Source organism: Schistocerca serialis, chromosome 1, assembly GCF_023864345.2.
Source record: "Schistocerca serialis cubense isolate TAMUIC-IGC-003099 chromosome 1, iqSchSeri2.2, whole genome shotgun sequence".
Classification (NCBI taxonomy): Eukaryota; Metazoa; Arthropoda; class Insecta; order Orthoptera; family Acrididae; genus Schistocerca; species Schistocerca serialis.
The window spans coordinates 572,982,726-572,998,147 of record NC_064638.1 but is presented as its reverse complement, the minus strand read 5'-3'; the positions used below and the strand labels follow the sequence as shown (position 1 = coordinate 572,998,147).

General features: G+C 42.5%; 1 protein-coding gene across 1 annotated transcript in view; it reads left to right on the top strand.

Moving 5' to 3' along the window:
• The window catches only part of LOC126476307 (uncharacterized), a 30,089-nt gene extending 15,087 nt beyond the window's left edge, over positions 1 to 15,002 (top strand). Inside the window, exon 3 of the mRNA XM_050103531.1 lies at positions 14,854 to 15,002. Coding sequence (XP_049959488.1) covers positions 14,854 to 14,910 — 57 coding nt within the window. The 3' untranslated portion in view covers positions 14,911 to 15,002. The remainder of the gene's footprint in view (positions 1 to 14,853) is intronic.
• Positions 15,003 to 15,422: the final 420 nt, after the last annotated feature.

Below are 15,422 nucleotides of genomic sequence, written 5' to 3'. Positions count from 1 at the left end.
CTTTGATAGTCTTGGCTGCAAATTTCTGGACATGGGTTTTGGGGCAGAGAATTGTTTGGCTCCCTTTGATAGGTCAGGAGGGCACTACACAAAGGTGGCAGCTATTTGGTTAGTAGAATACTTGTTGAGTGCAAATGATTTTTTTTTTTTTTAAGGCTAGGCGGTAGTTTGTGGTCTCTAATGAATGCTTGGCAATAGATATGCAGAGAGGGAAATCAGACCTCATGTAAATAAAGCCACTTTGACTATCAAATTTTAATAATAAATTACCGAAGTATGTATAGTGAACTTCTTGAATTTATTGCCCTCCAGGAAAGTTGTCACCCTCAAGCTATTCTCGGAATCAAGACACTACAACCCAAAGAATAAAGCTCCAAAATATTTAGCAAGGCGTAGAATGTATACCAAAAAGAAAGGTTAGGTGCTATTGGATGGAGAATGTTCATTGCAGTCGACAAAAATATTTAGTGTATCCAGGTTGAAATCGAGTATGACCTAGTAATAGGTCTAGGTGAACTCACATTAATCATCAGATGTTTTTGTTGAATACCTGATTCTGCCATGAGAGTTTTAGAATCATTCAAAATTAGTCTTAGCTCAGTAGTGCAGAAACACCCAGATCATGCCGTGTTAGTTGGAGGTGACTTTAACCTACCAAGTGTAGACTGGAACATCTTTGGATTCATTGCAGGTGCTACAGACAGGCACTCTTGTAAAGTACTTTTGAACATGTTTTCTGAAAACTGTCATGAGCAGCTAGTTTGACAGGCCACATGCTATGGAAATATTTTAGACCTTGTAGTTAGAAGCATGCCTGATCTTATAGAGGTTGTCAGCGTAAAGACAGGGGTTAGTGATCATGATGTCATCATAGTGATGATCGTTACTAAAGTTCATAAATCCATCAAATAAGCTAGGAGCATATTTTTGGTAAAAAGAGTGGATAAGCAGTTGTTAGCATCCCACTTAGACAGTGAATGGGCATCATTCAGTTCCTATGTAATGGGCACAGAGGAATTATGGGAAAAGTTTAAAGGGATTATTAATTGTGCTTTGGAGAAGTATGTGCTGAGAATTAGATTAATGATGGAAAAGACTCATCTTGGTTTTATCACAGAACTCGGAAAATGCCAAGGAAGCAGAGACTGTTGCACTCTCAATTCAAAAGAGAATATGCAAATGACAACAGCCAAAAGTTAACAGAAATTCATGCATCTGTGAAAAGATCAACGAGAACAGCATACAACAACCACCACTATCATATCTTAGCAAAAGATCTTTCCAAGAACTCAAGAAAATCCTGGTCCTATGTAAAATCACGAAGTGGGCCGAAGACTTCTATCCAGTCTCTCATTGACCAGTCTGATGTGGCAATAGAAGACAGCAAAATAAAAGCTGGAGTTTTAAATTTCACACTTAAGATATCATTCATGCAGGAGGATCGTATTGATGTTTGAGCACCAAGAAGACTCCTGTATGAAGGGCTTAGTAATAGGCATCCCTCATGTAGGGAAGCAACTGAAAAGAGTTGAAAACAAATAAATTTGCCAGGTCTAGTTAGAACCCCACTTCAGTTTTCAAGAGACTATGGCATTGGCCCCTTACTTACGTTGCATTTATCGTGAATCATTTGCTCAGTTAAAAATCTCAACTGATTGGAGAAAAGTGCAGGTGATTCCATATATATAATAAGGGTAAAAGAAAAGACCCATGAAATATGAAATTACACACCGATATTCTTAACATCAGTTTGCTCCATAATTCTTGAATATATTCTCAGTCTGAATATAATAAACGTCCTTGAGAGAGAAAATCTTCTGTCCACAAGTCAGCATGGATTTAGAAAGCATCATTCATGTGAAACTCTGATTGCCATTTTCTCACACAATACCCTGTGACCCATGGATGAAGGGACACAGGCAGATTCCGTATTCCTAGATTTCCTGAAAGTTTTTGATGTGATGCCAATTGCAGACTGTTAACAAATGTACAAGAATACCAAATAGGTTCTCAGGTATGTGAGCAGCTTAAAAACTTTTTAAATAACAGACACCAGTACATTACCCTTGATGGTGGGGTGGTGGACAGGGTGAGCAGAGTCTGCAGCTGTTGTTTGTTGACAATGCTGTGGTAGACAGGAAGGTATCATCTTTGAGTGACTGTAGGAGGGTACAAGATAACTTAAACAAAATTTCTAGCTGATGTTATGAATGACAGCTTGCTCTGAATGGCAATATGAAGTGAAATAACCATGTGAGGACAGTAGTAGGGAAGGTGAATACTCAACTTCAGCTTGTTGGGAGAATTTTAAGGAAGTATGGTTCATCTGTAAAGGAAATTCCATATAGAACCCTAGTGTGAGCCGTTCTTGAGTACTGCTAGAGTGTTTCGCATCCTCACCTGGTCAGATTAAAGAAAGAAATCAATGCAATTCAAAGCGGGCTACTAGAGTTGTTACCAGTGGGTTCAGTCAACATTCAAGTGTTGCAAAGATGCTTTGTGAACTGAAATGAGAATCCCTGGGGAGAAGACAGTGTTCTTTTCATGAAATGCTATGAAAAAATTTAGAGAACTGGCATTTGAAATTGATTGCAGACTGATTCTAGTGCTGCCAACGTACATTTGTGTAAGGACCATGAAGATAAGAGAAATTAGGGCTTGTACGGAAACATATAGACAGTTGTGTTTTCCTTTCTCTATTTGCGAGTAGAACAGGAAAGGAAATGATTAGTAGTGGTACAGGGTATCCTCTCCCATGCACTATGTGGCAGCTTGTAGAGTATGTATGTAGATGTAGATGCAGTGCAACTGCAGCTGAAATGTCACATGACTTATACAGCTACACCTGACATAATTTTCAAGAACTGCTCAGGTATGTTACAGACAAGAATATCCTTAAATTACAGTATAGTAAAGCTATCCTCAACTCAGTGTTGGCATTGTACACCATATTGTCCTACTGGAGACTGTAAGCCCTTTCCTCCTCCTGAGATGTGAACTGTACCCAGCCAGCTGCATGTGACCTACAATTTAATATGGGCTCCAGAACACAGTGCAACTTGGCATTTTTCATGTTAAAAATCATTTCCAGAGGTGAAAGAAGTACAGAAAAAAAATCCATACCAACAGTTGAAGGACTGAACCCCAGAGCTCTGGATTTGTAATCCGACACTTATCTAGTCTGCCACTGCACCACATTAAATCAAATGCCTGATTGTGGAAGGCGCACAGGCATTCCACTCATTGTGTAGAAATATTTAGGAACACTGAGTTTAAGTCAGTGAAGATTGCCAAAGTGAAAATGTGAAAACTAGTGCCAGTGTGACTTGTTAACATAAAGGGGTGAAATTTTAACGTGGGAGTAAGACTGAAAGAGACATAATGATAGGTCTCTGAGAAATGGATTTGGCATACCATGACATGTTCTTTTATGGCACTGATGTATATTTGGAAATAGTGGATAAAAGAGGGTTACACACAAAAAGCACATTTAGTGGGCCATACAATGTGACCATAGGAAGAAATTATTGTCATCTTGTCTACATGGCCATTACAGACACTGCATCTTTTTTCACGGTGTTGGTTTGATGGTGGAGCATTGCAAAGATGTGTGAACCTGTCTGTGGTGACAGTTTGTTTGATGGCATTTGGTTAAGTCAGACTGCTGGGCTGCAGGCCATTATGTTATCTCCCATTGTCCAGAAACCACTAATTCCTCACACTGCAATGGGCATGTGAATACTGTCATTAGTGTACTGAGTGACATTCATATACATGTTAGATGCTAATATGACAACTTGCTATCTGGCATCCTGGCATAATAGACAGATGACAAGTGGGATGGTGTGGGTGGCCACTGTATAACCATGAGATATTGTCTACCATCTATTGAGGGACATATGAATGGTAACTGCTGCATCATGTAGATTTTAAACCTCAATAAACTGGCTCTTTCAGGCAATCCTGCATGTCACCCTGTAGTTATAAAGTGACTGATCAGATGTGGTGATGAGTCTATAAGCCTACTTTCAAATAATGAAGAGTTTCATTACTTTGATAGGCTGCCTGTCTGACAGTACACCTGTTGAACATATTTTAGGTATTTTCATGGAGTTGGCTGCATCCCAAATATCCATAAGACTTTCAATTGTTTTTTGTATACTCCAATGAAAGTCTGTTTAATTACAGCTGTATTTTGTTTTGTTTTATTTTAATGTGTATCTCGTGTAAGTAGAATTGATTTCAAGACAACATTGTCTCATTGTCAGCTATCTGTTAGGCATGCTTCAAATATCGCCTGCCGTAGGTACTATAGAGTCATCATGTCAATAGAGGCAACCATAATGCATCTGCAATACAGTTTGATTTTTTGATCAAACACCCTCTACTCTCTGCACCGAAATGAAAGTATTCATTATTTAAAAACTTGAATGTGATTTGGACAGTGACAACTCATCATGAAACTGATTCTGCTTTATTTTCACTTACTTTTTACCCATTAGTACAGTTGTGCAAAATAATACCAAGTGATGCAGTAGAAATTAAAAAAATACTAAATTAGCCAAACTTTTATGTATGTTTAATTCATAAAATCATGTCCACCTGACAACATAAGCTGCTCTGGAATATCATGTGCTTAGGCATGATGGTACTGATAATAAAAATTGCAAATGATGTATACACCATGTAGAGAAGGCATTGAGTCGCAGACTGACACAACAAAAAGACTGCTGTAAATTTGAACTTTTGGCTAAAAGGCCATATTTTCATGTAGGAAACACATTCACACAAGCATGACTCACACATGTGACTGCTGTCTCTAGCCTCTGAGGCCAGATTGTGTACCCAACTGCCTATATAGCAACTGCACCTGACAGGATAAACAGTATGTAGATGGGGTGGGAGGGGGGGGGGGGGGTTAAGGAGGAGAGAGGTAGAGGAGGAAAAAAAGACTAGTGGGTGCATTGGTGGAATAGAAGGCTATGTAGTGCTGGAGTGGGAGCAGGGAAGGGGATAAGTAGGTGAAGGACAGGTACTAGCAAAGATTCAGGCCCAGAGGTTACAGGAACATAGGATATATTTTAGTGAGAGATCCCAGCTGCGCAATCTGGAAAAGCTGGTGTTGGTAGTAAAAGTCTAGATGATGCAGGCTGTGAAGCAGTCAATAAAGTGAAGCACATTGTTTTGGATAGCATGTTCAGCAGTTAGGTGGTCCAGCTGTCACTTGGCCACAGTTTGTCAGTTTCCATTCATGCGGATAGAATAGCTTGTTGGTTGTCATGCCCATGCAGAAAGCAGCTCAGTGGTTCCAACTTAGTTTGTAGACCACATGACTGCCTCACAGGTAGCCCTGCATTTGATGAGGTAGGTAATGCCTTTGACAGGACTGGAGTTGCTGGCAGTGGGAGGATGCATGAGACAGGTCTGGCATCCAGGTCCATTGCATGGATATAAGCCATGAGGCAAGGGTTGATAGCAAGGAGAGGTTAGGGATGGATAAGGATATTTCATAGGGTTAGTGAGTGGCAGAATACTACTGTGGGAAGGCTAGTGAGTAGGATATTCCTAATTTCAGGGTATAATGAAAGATAGTCCAAACCCTGGTGGAGAATGTGATTCCGTTGCTCCAGTCCTGGGTGATACTGAGTCACAAGGGGAGTGCTCCTTTGTGGCTGGATAATTGGAATGTGGAATGTGGAAGGTGTTAGGTGATTGGAGATACAAGGCATGGGAGATCTGTTTCTGTACAAGATTGGGAGTGTAATTTCGGTCTTTGAAGGCCTCAGTGAAACTCTTTCCATACATATTTAGAGAGGGACTGCTTGTCACTACAGGTGCAATGGCCATGGGTGCCCATCAAATCTCCCAACAGCACGTAGCAGCCCTATCTTGTCCCCACCATGTCAATGCTCTCAATGCTCACTCCTACAAGCAGCAGTACACCTTCCCACACCCCTACCCTGCTGTCACTCCCCCTCGCCACCCCAGCCTCCTCCTTACCCCCATCACCCACAGATTGCTACACTCATCACACGCTATTGCTGTACATAGTCTAGCCTTGGTGGCCAGAGACAGTGGGCATGTGTGTTGTGTGGTTGTGTGTATGTGTGTGTGTTTTCTATTGTTGAAGAAGGCCTTTTGGCTGAAAGATCAACTGCATAGCAGTCTTTTTGTTGTGTATGTCTGTGACTTAGTATCTCCTCTATATATTGTCGTTATTTCATTCTGGATTTTCCAGCGTTTAAATGATATGCACTGGTACGGTACTCTTTAAGTTGAGACCAGGATTAACATTTGCAAGTGCACATACACCTCAGTCTATAGCAGAGTACAATTTTTCACACGTAGTATGTGAATGATGCGTTTCCTACCAGCAGCTCTTAGACCAGAGTTTTCCACCTCTGTAGTATAGAGATCACTGGTGGTAGTGCATTTTTGGTAAGTGTGAAGGCAAAGTAATTGAAATTATGAGCAGGTAAATCCTCTTAGGAGGCTACTTTGTATGATTAGTGTACCATGCCATAGCATTATGATTGCCTACATTTCGTTGTCTGTCAGCTGCCCATGATTTCCTCCATACAACCTTCACCATTCTTTTATTCATATATTTATTCTGCTCACGTCCAGTTGAGATATCTGAAGTCTCTTTACATCCTCATGATAGATTCAAACTGTAAAATCATCACAACTTGCACTTTTCTTTCTGAGGTGATATTAAATTTTTGGAAACTGACAATAATTCTGCAGAGCCCAAGAAGAAATGGGGACATTATGGTGGAAATTTGTAAATCTGTGTAGAACTTAAAAAATTTACAGATTTTTGCTGGTGCTTCAAAATCAAAGCATTTATTGAAAACAGTGTATTGTTATATTGTTACCAGATAATTATGAGATATACTAAATCCTTGCTATTTACTTTTGCATGGAAGTGCATTTGCTGTAGTTTAACTGATTAAATATGATCATTAGGGTGCTTTTCAAGCTCACCATTAAAGGTTTTTCTTTTATTTAAGTATTCTTCCACTTACTGCAAAAAGTTCGTTTTGGTTACGTTCAGCTGTTTAGACCTAATTTTTGATCATGCATATTTAGTGTTATACCACAAATTTAAGTGCATTTGGTAATAGTTTACTTACATATTAGTTTCCAAAACATATTTAATGTCCTTCTGCATCTGTATTTAATACATTAGCGTTATCACTTAGTAAATCTCTTAACTAATTTCCAAACTACCATGGATACTAAGTGTGTGAGCTGCCGTAGGAAAGTTAGTTCAGGGGTTTTGTGCAGCTGTTGTGACAGGTGGTTTTATTGGGGAAATTGTAGCAGCGTGGGAATTGGGGAAGCAAATGAGGCTTTTCCATTCTTTTGCAGGGTTTTCTCAAGAGATAGGATTATAGCTGAACAGGAGGAGAAAATAAGAGCCCTTCAGGCTGATTTGGACAGAGCGAGGGAGGAACTGAAGAGGTTAAGGGGGGGAGGAGAGTAAAGAGCGGTGGGAAGTGATAGCTGGGAACAGGGGCCACAGAAAGAGGACAGTGTCTGACAGTTTCCCAATTGGCACAACTAATAGATTTGCCTTGCTACCACAGTTAAGTAAGGACGAGGCTTCAGTAGAAGTAGATGTAGTTAAGATGCAACAGAATCTCACTAGGAAACCAACTGGTTCAAAAAAAGTAGAAAGTTAGAGGAAAGTTCTGTTGTTAGGTAGCAGCCATGGAAGAGGTGTGGGCCAGATTTTGCAGGAAAAATTAGGTGACAGGTACCAGGTCACAAGCTTTTTCAAGCCAAGTGCAAGTCTTAGCCAGGTAGTAGAGGATATAGGTTCCTTGTGCAAGGGTTTCACAAAGCAGGATCATGTGATGATAGTGGATGGAGTGGGAAACAGTATTGATAGGGATCAGGGCTACAGTATTGAGTGTGACCTGGTGAAAATAGCCTCTGCAATGACCCGTACCAATGATGGGCTGGTGCCTGCTTTCGTGCAGCATGATCAGCCCCAGTTGAACTGCTCTATCAGGAGGGTAAATAAGGAGTTGCATCAGTTGCATAGGGCAGCCACACTGTCAGACATTGGATTGGTTCCTGTCGAGGCTATTGATAGGTGGGATTTCACAAGGCATGGCCTACACCTCAATAGGAAAGGGAAGGGTAAACTGGCAGGGTTGTTTGCAAAATCCGTAAGAGGGGACACTAGTACTCATGGATGTACCTCTTTTTTAGACTAATATCAGTGTCCAATGAGAAGTTCAGACAGGCAGGTGCTAAAGAGGTCCAAAACTCACAAAATTCTCGCAGCAGGAAAGTAAATAATAATGTTACCATATTTAACCAAAATATTGGTGGATTAAAGAAAAAAAGTAGATTCTCACAAAAGTAAAGTAAAAAATAATGTTACCATTTTTCACCAAAATATTCCGGGATTGAAGAATAAAGTAGATGAGCTCCTGGTTTGTTTAGATGACATTGAATCTGATAATGTAATAGATATACTATGCCTGTCTGAGCATCACATTGTGTCTGATATGGAAAAGGTAAATATCAGTGGTTATAAACCAGCTGCACATGTGAGTAGAGAGAATAAGGTGAGAGGAGGAGTTGCCATATATGTCAAAAGTTATCACTGTGTAGAAAGCTTAGTTACAAAAAAGTTTTGTCTAGAGCAACATATAGAAGCATGTGCCTGTCAACTTAAACTGAAGGAGGGTTCTTTTATAATAGTAACAGTATATAGGTCCCCTTCAGGAAACTTTCATTTATTTCTGGAAAACTTGGATGCCTTGTTGTGCTATCTGTCAGATAGGGGAAAGCAAATTGTTATTTGTGGGGACTTCAGTGTTGATTCACTGAAAGAGTGTAATAGGAAGAATGACCTGGGAGTCTTGCTTGGTTCTTTCAGTTTGACATCTGTCATTAATTTTCCTACTCGGGTAGTAAAGGACAGCAGCACATTGATAGATAACATTTTTATAGACCAAGATAGGTTTAAAAACATAAATTCTTGTCCTGTTGAGATTGGGCTTTCTGATGATGATGCTCAGCCTTGCCTTTACAAATATCTGCTTGTGTATGTGCGGATAGATATGAGTGTGTGTGCGACTGTATACCTGTCCTTTTTTCCCCCTAAGGTAAGTCTTTCCGCTCCCGGGATTGGAATGACTCCTTACCCTCTCCCTTAAAACCCACATCCTTTCGTCTTTCCCTCTCCTTCCCTCTTTCCTGCTGAGGCAACAGTTTGTTGCGAAAGCTTGAATTTTGTGTGTATGTTTGTGTTTGTGTGTCTATCGACGTGCCAGCGCTATATATATATATATATATATATTTTCCCATGTGGAATGTTTTCATATATATATATATATGAAAACATTCCACATGGGAAAATATATCTAGAAACAAAGATGATGTGACTTACCAAACGAAAGTGCTGGCACGTCGATAGACACACAAACATACACACAAAATTCAAGCTTTCGCAACAAACTGTTGCCTCATCAGGAATGAGGGAAGGAGAGGCCAACCGCAAATTAGAACAGCATGCCACCCTTCACCTCAAAAAACTATCCAATCTCCTGGTTTCCCACCTCCGGAAAGGCAGCTCACTCACCCTTCACAACCTTTCCAGCAAACCTCAACCTCCTCTCATTGCACACAAACCCAGTCTCTCCCATCTACTCAACCTCCCACTTCCAGCTCCACTCCCTCCAAAACCTCAAAATTCCAATCAACACAATCCAGAACCACAACACCCTAATTCAGTAGTTAACCTTTCCTCCAAACCTCTCTCCCAATCCGAAACCTCTGTCCTATCCAAAGGCCTCACCTTCAGCCCCACTCCCAGATTCAACCAAACAGCCCTCGTCAAAGATTTACTGTCCTACACTCGTACTCTCTGCTGGAAGTATCACTTTGCCACGAAGAAAAATGATCCTAATCCTACTCCTAATGATCCAACTCCCCAAGAAACTATCCAAATTGAACCCTGCCTGGAACAGTTCCGTCCTCCGTCACAGCGGGACCCACCTCCTCTTCCTCAAAATCACCCTCTCCAAACCTTCCAGGAATTTCTGACTTCCAGCCTTGCCTCTCAATCCTTCTTAAAAAACCTTAATCCTACTCCCAACATCACCACTGCTGAAGCCCAGGCTATCCGTGATCTGAAGGCTGACCGGTCCATCGTCATCCTTCCGGCGGACAAGGGTTCCACGACCGTGGTACTTGATCGTCGGGAGTATGTGGCTGAGGGACTGCGTCAGCTTTCAGACAACACCACATACAAAGTTTGCCAAGGTAATCCTATTCCTGATGTCCAGGCGGAGCTTCAAGGAATCATCAGAACCTTGGGCCCCCTACAAAACCTTTCACCTGACTTCATCAACCTCCTGACCCTACCGACACCCCGCACCCCTACCTTCTACCTTCTTCCTAAAATTCACAAACCCAATCATCCCGGCCGCCCCATTGTAGCTGGTTACCAAGCCCCCACAGAACGTATCTCTGCCTACGTAGATCAACACCTTCAACCCATTACATGCAGTCCCCCATCCTTCATCAAAGACACCAACCACTTTCTCAAACGCCTGGAATCCTTACCCAATCCGTTACCCCCGGAAACCATCCTTGTAACCATTGATGCCACTTCCTTATACACAAATATCCCGCACGTCCAGGGCCTCGCTGAGATGGAGCACTTCCTTTCATGCCGATCACCTGCCACCCTACCTAAAACCTCTTTCATCCTGACCCACAACTTCTTCACTTTTGAAGGCCAGACATACCAACAATTAAAGGGAACAGCCATGGGTACCAGGATGGCCCCCTCGTACGCCAACCTATTCATGGGTCGCTTAGAGGAAGCCTTCTTGGTTACCCTAGCCTGCCAACCCAAAGTTTGGTACAGATTTATTGATGACATCTTCATGATCTGGACTCACAGTGAAGAAGAACTCCAGATTTTCCTCTCCAACCTCAACTCCTTTGGTTCCATCAGATTCACCTGGTCCTACTCCAAATCCCATGCCACTTTCCTTGATGTTGACCTCCACCTGTCCAATGGCCGGCTTCACATGTCCGTCCACATCAAACCCACCAACAAGCAACAGTACCTCCATTATGACAGCTGCCACCCATTCCACATCAAACAGTCCCTTCCCTACAGCCTAGGTCTTCGTGGCAAACGAATCTGCTCCAGTCCGGAATCCCTGAACCATTACACCAACAACCTGACAACAGCTTTCGCATCCCGCAGCTACCCTCCTGACCTGGTACAGAAGCAAATAACCAGAGCCACTTCCTCATCCTCTCAAACCCAGAACCTCCCACAGAAGAAACACAAAAGTGCCCCACTTGTGACAGGATACTTTCCGGGACTGGATCAGACTCTGAATGTGGCTCTCCAGCAGGGATACAACTTCCTCAAATCCTGCCCTGAAATGAGATCCATCCTTCATGAAATCCTCCCCACTCCACCAAGAGTGTCTTTCCGCCATCCACTTAACCTTCGTAACTTCTTAGTTCATCCCTATGAAATCCCCAAACCACCTTCCCTACCCTCTGGCTCCTACCCTTGTAACCACCCCCGGTGTAAAACCTGTCCCATGCACCCTCCCACCACCACCTACTCCAGTCCTGTAACCCGGAAGGTGTACACGATCAAAGGCAGAGCCACGTGTGAAAGCACCCACGTGATTTACCAACTGACCTGCCTACACTGTGACGCATTCTATGTGGGAATGACCAGCAACAAACTGTCCATTCGCATGAATGGACACAGGCAGACAGTGTTTGTTGGTAATGAGGATCACCCTGTGGCTAAACATGCCTTGGTGCATGGCCAGCACATCTTGGCACAGTGTTACACCGTCCAGGTTATCTGGATACTTCCCACTAACACCAACCTATCCGAACTCCGGAGATGGGAACTTGCTCTTCAATATATCCTCTCTTCCCGTTATCCACCAGGCCTCAATCTCCACTAATTTCAAGTTGCCGCCACTCATACCTCACCTGTCATTCAACAACATCTTTGCCTCTGCACTTCCACCTCGACTGACATCTCTGCCCAAACTCTTTGTCTTTAAATATGTCTGCTTGTGTCTGTATATGTGTGGATGGATATGTGTGTGTGTGTGTGTGTGTGTGTGTGTGTGTGTGTGAGTGTATACCCGTCCTTTTTTCCCCCTAAAGTAAGTCTTTCCGCTCCCGGGATTGGAATGACTCCTTACCCTCTCCCTTAAAACCCACTTCCTTTCGTCTTTCCCTCTCCTTCCCTCTTTCCTGATGAGGCAACAGTTGCGAAAGCTTGAATTTTGTGTGTATGTATGTGTCTGTTTGTGTTTCTATCGACCTGCCAGCACTTTCGTATGGTAAGTCACATCATCTTTGTTTTTAAATATATTTTCCCGCATGGAATGTTTCCCTCTATTAAACAAAGATGATGAGACTTACCAAACAAAAGCACTGGCAGGTCGATAGACACACAAACAAACACAAACATACACACAAAATTCAAGCTTTCGCAACAAACGGTTGCTTCATCAGGAAAGAGGGAAAGACAAAAGGATATTAATTTTTTTGTTTTGTTTTTGTTTTTGTCGGGGTTGGGGAAATTACCCACTTACTACATCCAAAAATTCATCTAATGAGTAGAAGGAGTTGACATTAAGAAATTCTTTTAATTTCCTTTTAAATGCTATATGGCTATCTGTAACTTTCGATGCTATTAGGTAAGTGCCCAGAGTGTGTGTGTGTGTGTGTGTGTGTGTGTGTGTGTGTGTGTGTGTGTGTGTGTGTGTGTGTATATACACACTCCTGGAAATGGAAAAAAGAACACATTGACACCGGTGTGTCAGACCCACCATACTTGCTCCGGACACTGCGAGAGGGCTGTACAAGCAATGATCACACGCACGGCACAGCGGACACACCAGGAACCGCGGTGTTGGCCGTCGAATGGCGCTAGCTGCGCAGCATTTGTGCACCGCCGCCGTCAGTGTCAGCCAGTTTGCCATGGCATGCGGAGCTCCATCGCAGTCTTTAACACTGGTAGCATGCCGCGACAGCGTGGACGTGAACCGTATGTGCAGTTGACGGACTTTGAGCGAGGGCGTATAGTGGGCATGCGGGAGGCCGGGTGGACGTACCGCCGAATTGCTCGACACGTGGGGCGTGAGGTCTCCACAGTACATCGATGTTGTCGCCAGTGGTCGGCGGAAGGTGCACGTGCCCGTCCACCTGGGACCGGACCGCAGCGACGCACGGATGCACGCCAAGACCGTAGGATCCTACGCAGTGCCGTAGGGGACCACACCGCCACTTCCCAGCAAATTAGGGACACTGTTGCTCCTGGGGTATCGGCAAGGACCATTTGCAACTGTCTCCACGAAGCTGGGCTACGGTCCCGCACACCGTTAGGCCGTCTTCCGCTCATGCCCCAACATCGTGCAGCCCGCCTCCAGTGGTGTCGTGACAGGCGTGAATGGAGGAACGAATGGAGACGTGTCGTCTTCAGCGATGAGAGTCGCTTCTGCCTTGGTGCCAATGATGGTCGTATGCGTGTTTGGCGTCGTGCAGGTGAGCGCCACAATCAGGACTGCATACGACCGAGACACACAGGGCCAACACCCGGCATCATGGTGTGGGGAGCGATCTCCTACACTGGCCGTACACCACTGGTGATCGTCGAGGGGACACTGAATAGTGCACGGTACATCCAAACCGTCATCGAACCCATCGTTCTACCATTCCTAGACCGACAAGGGAACTTGCTGTTCCAACAGGACAATGCATGTCCGCATGTATCCCGTGCCACCCAACGTGCTCTAGAAGGTGTAAGTCAACTATCCTGGCCAGCAAGATCTCCGGATCTGTCCCCCATTGAGCATGTTTGGGACTGGATGAAGCGTCGTCTCACGCGGTCTGCACGTCCAGCACGAACGCTGGTCCAACTGAGGCGCCAGGTGGAAATGGCATGGCAAGCCGTTCCACAGGACTACATCCAGCATCTCTACGATCGTCTCCATGGGAGAATAGCAGCCTGCATTGCTGCGAAAGGTGGATATACACTGTACTAGTGCCGACATTGTGCATGCTCTGTTGCCTGTGTCTATGTGCCTGTGGTTCTGTCAGTGTGATCATGTGATGTATCTGACCCCAGGAATGTGTCAATAAAGTTTCCCCTTCCTGGGACAATGAATTCACGGTGTTCTTATTTCAATTTCCAGGAGTGTATATATATAATTTTTTTTTTCACTTATGAAATTTGTTATTCATAATCCAAATGAATTCAAAAGTAATAGCAGTGTACATGGCTACAACACTAGGAGAAAGGATGATCTTCACTACTCAAGGTTAAATCTATCTTTGGCTCAGAAGGGGATAAATTATGCTGCCACAAAAGTCTCTGGGCACTTACCTAGTAGCATTGAAAGTCTTATAGATAGCCATTTAGCATTTAAAAGGAAATTAAAAGAATTTCTTAATGTCAACTCCCTCTACTCATTAGATGAATTTTTGGATGTAGTAAGTGGGTAATTTCCCCAATGCCCACAAAAACAAAAACAAAACAAAAAAATTAAAAATATTAAGTGTCACGTAATATTTTGTGTAATGTAATATCTTGTATAGACACCTTTTATTAACCTGACATGTCCCACATCATTACGAAGTGTCGAATTCATGAGCTATGGAACAAGTACTAATCTAATCTAATCTAATCTGCGTGAATAAAAGTATAATGCTAAAGAAACTGAATGTTAATGTTAATGGTTCACACATCAGTTAAAATATTTGTTCTGTCTACTGTGTTGTGTAACACTAACAGCACTATTTAAGCAATTGTATTTGTTTAATTTTCAGTTTATAAAGCACAGCAAGAAGAAGAAAAGGAAAAAAAATGGCTTCTCCACGAAGTGAAACTCATTTTTTACTGTGTATATTTGTTGACGTCAGTATTGACATTTTTTTGTAACCTAATGGCAATATTAAAAATGTATCCATACAAGTAATCTATAAAATATTCATTAATGATGGTCTGAGGCACAGGGTGTTATCTACAACAGTTGTCAGCTAGGGATTTTAAAAATATTGTCTGTCCATAAATTAATATATTCTACAGCTGTAGGCAACAGCTCATGTCTTTTTACTAATCAGAATTCAAATGAATTGCAAACTTGAACTGTAAAATTTGTGGTTTATAACATAGAGAGGTGATTTTTTAAATTTTTTTAGGCATGTTTATCAAATGAACAGCTTTCAGGAGGTCTTTTTATGATGAGGGTGTTGATTTCTGTGTGACTTACTTAATACCTTGACATTACTAATTGAGCAAAAAGAAGTTAAAGATGTAAAGAATTGTGTAAGAAAAGAAAACAAAGTCAAATTCTTTTTAGAACAGAATATTCTCTAGACCTGTATTAAGACGCAAC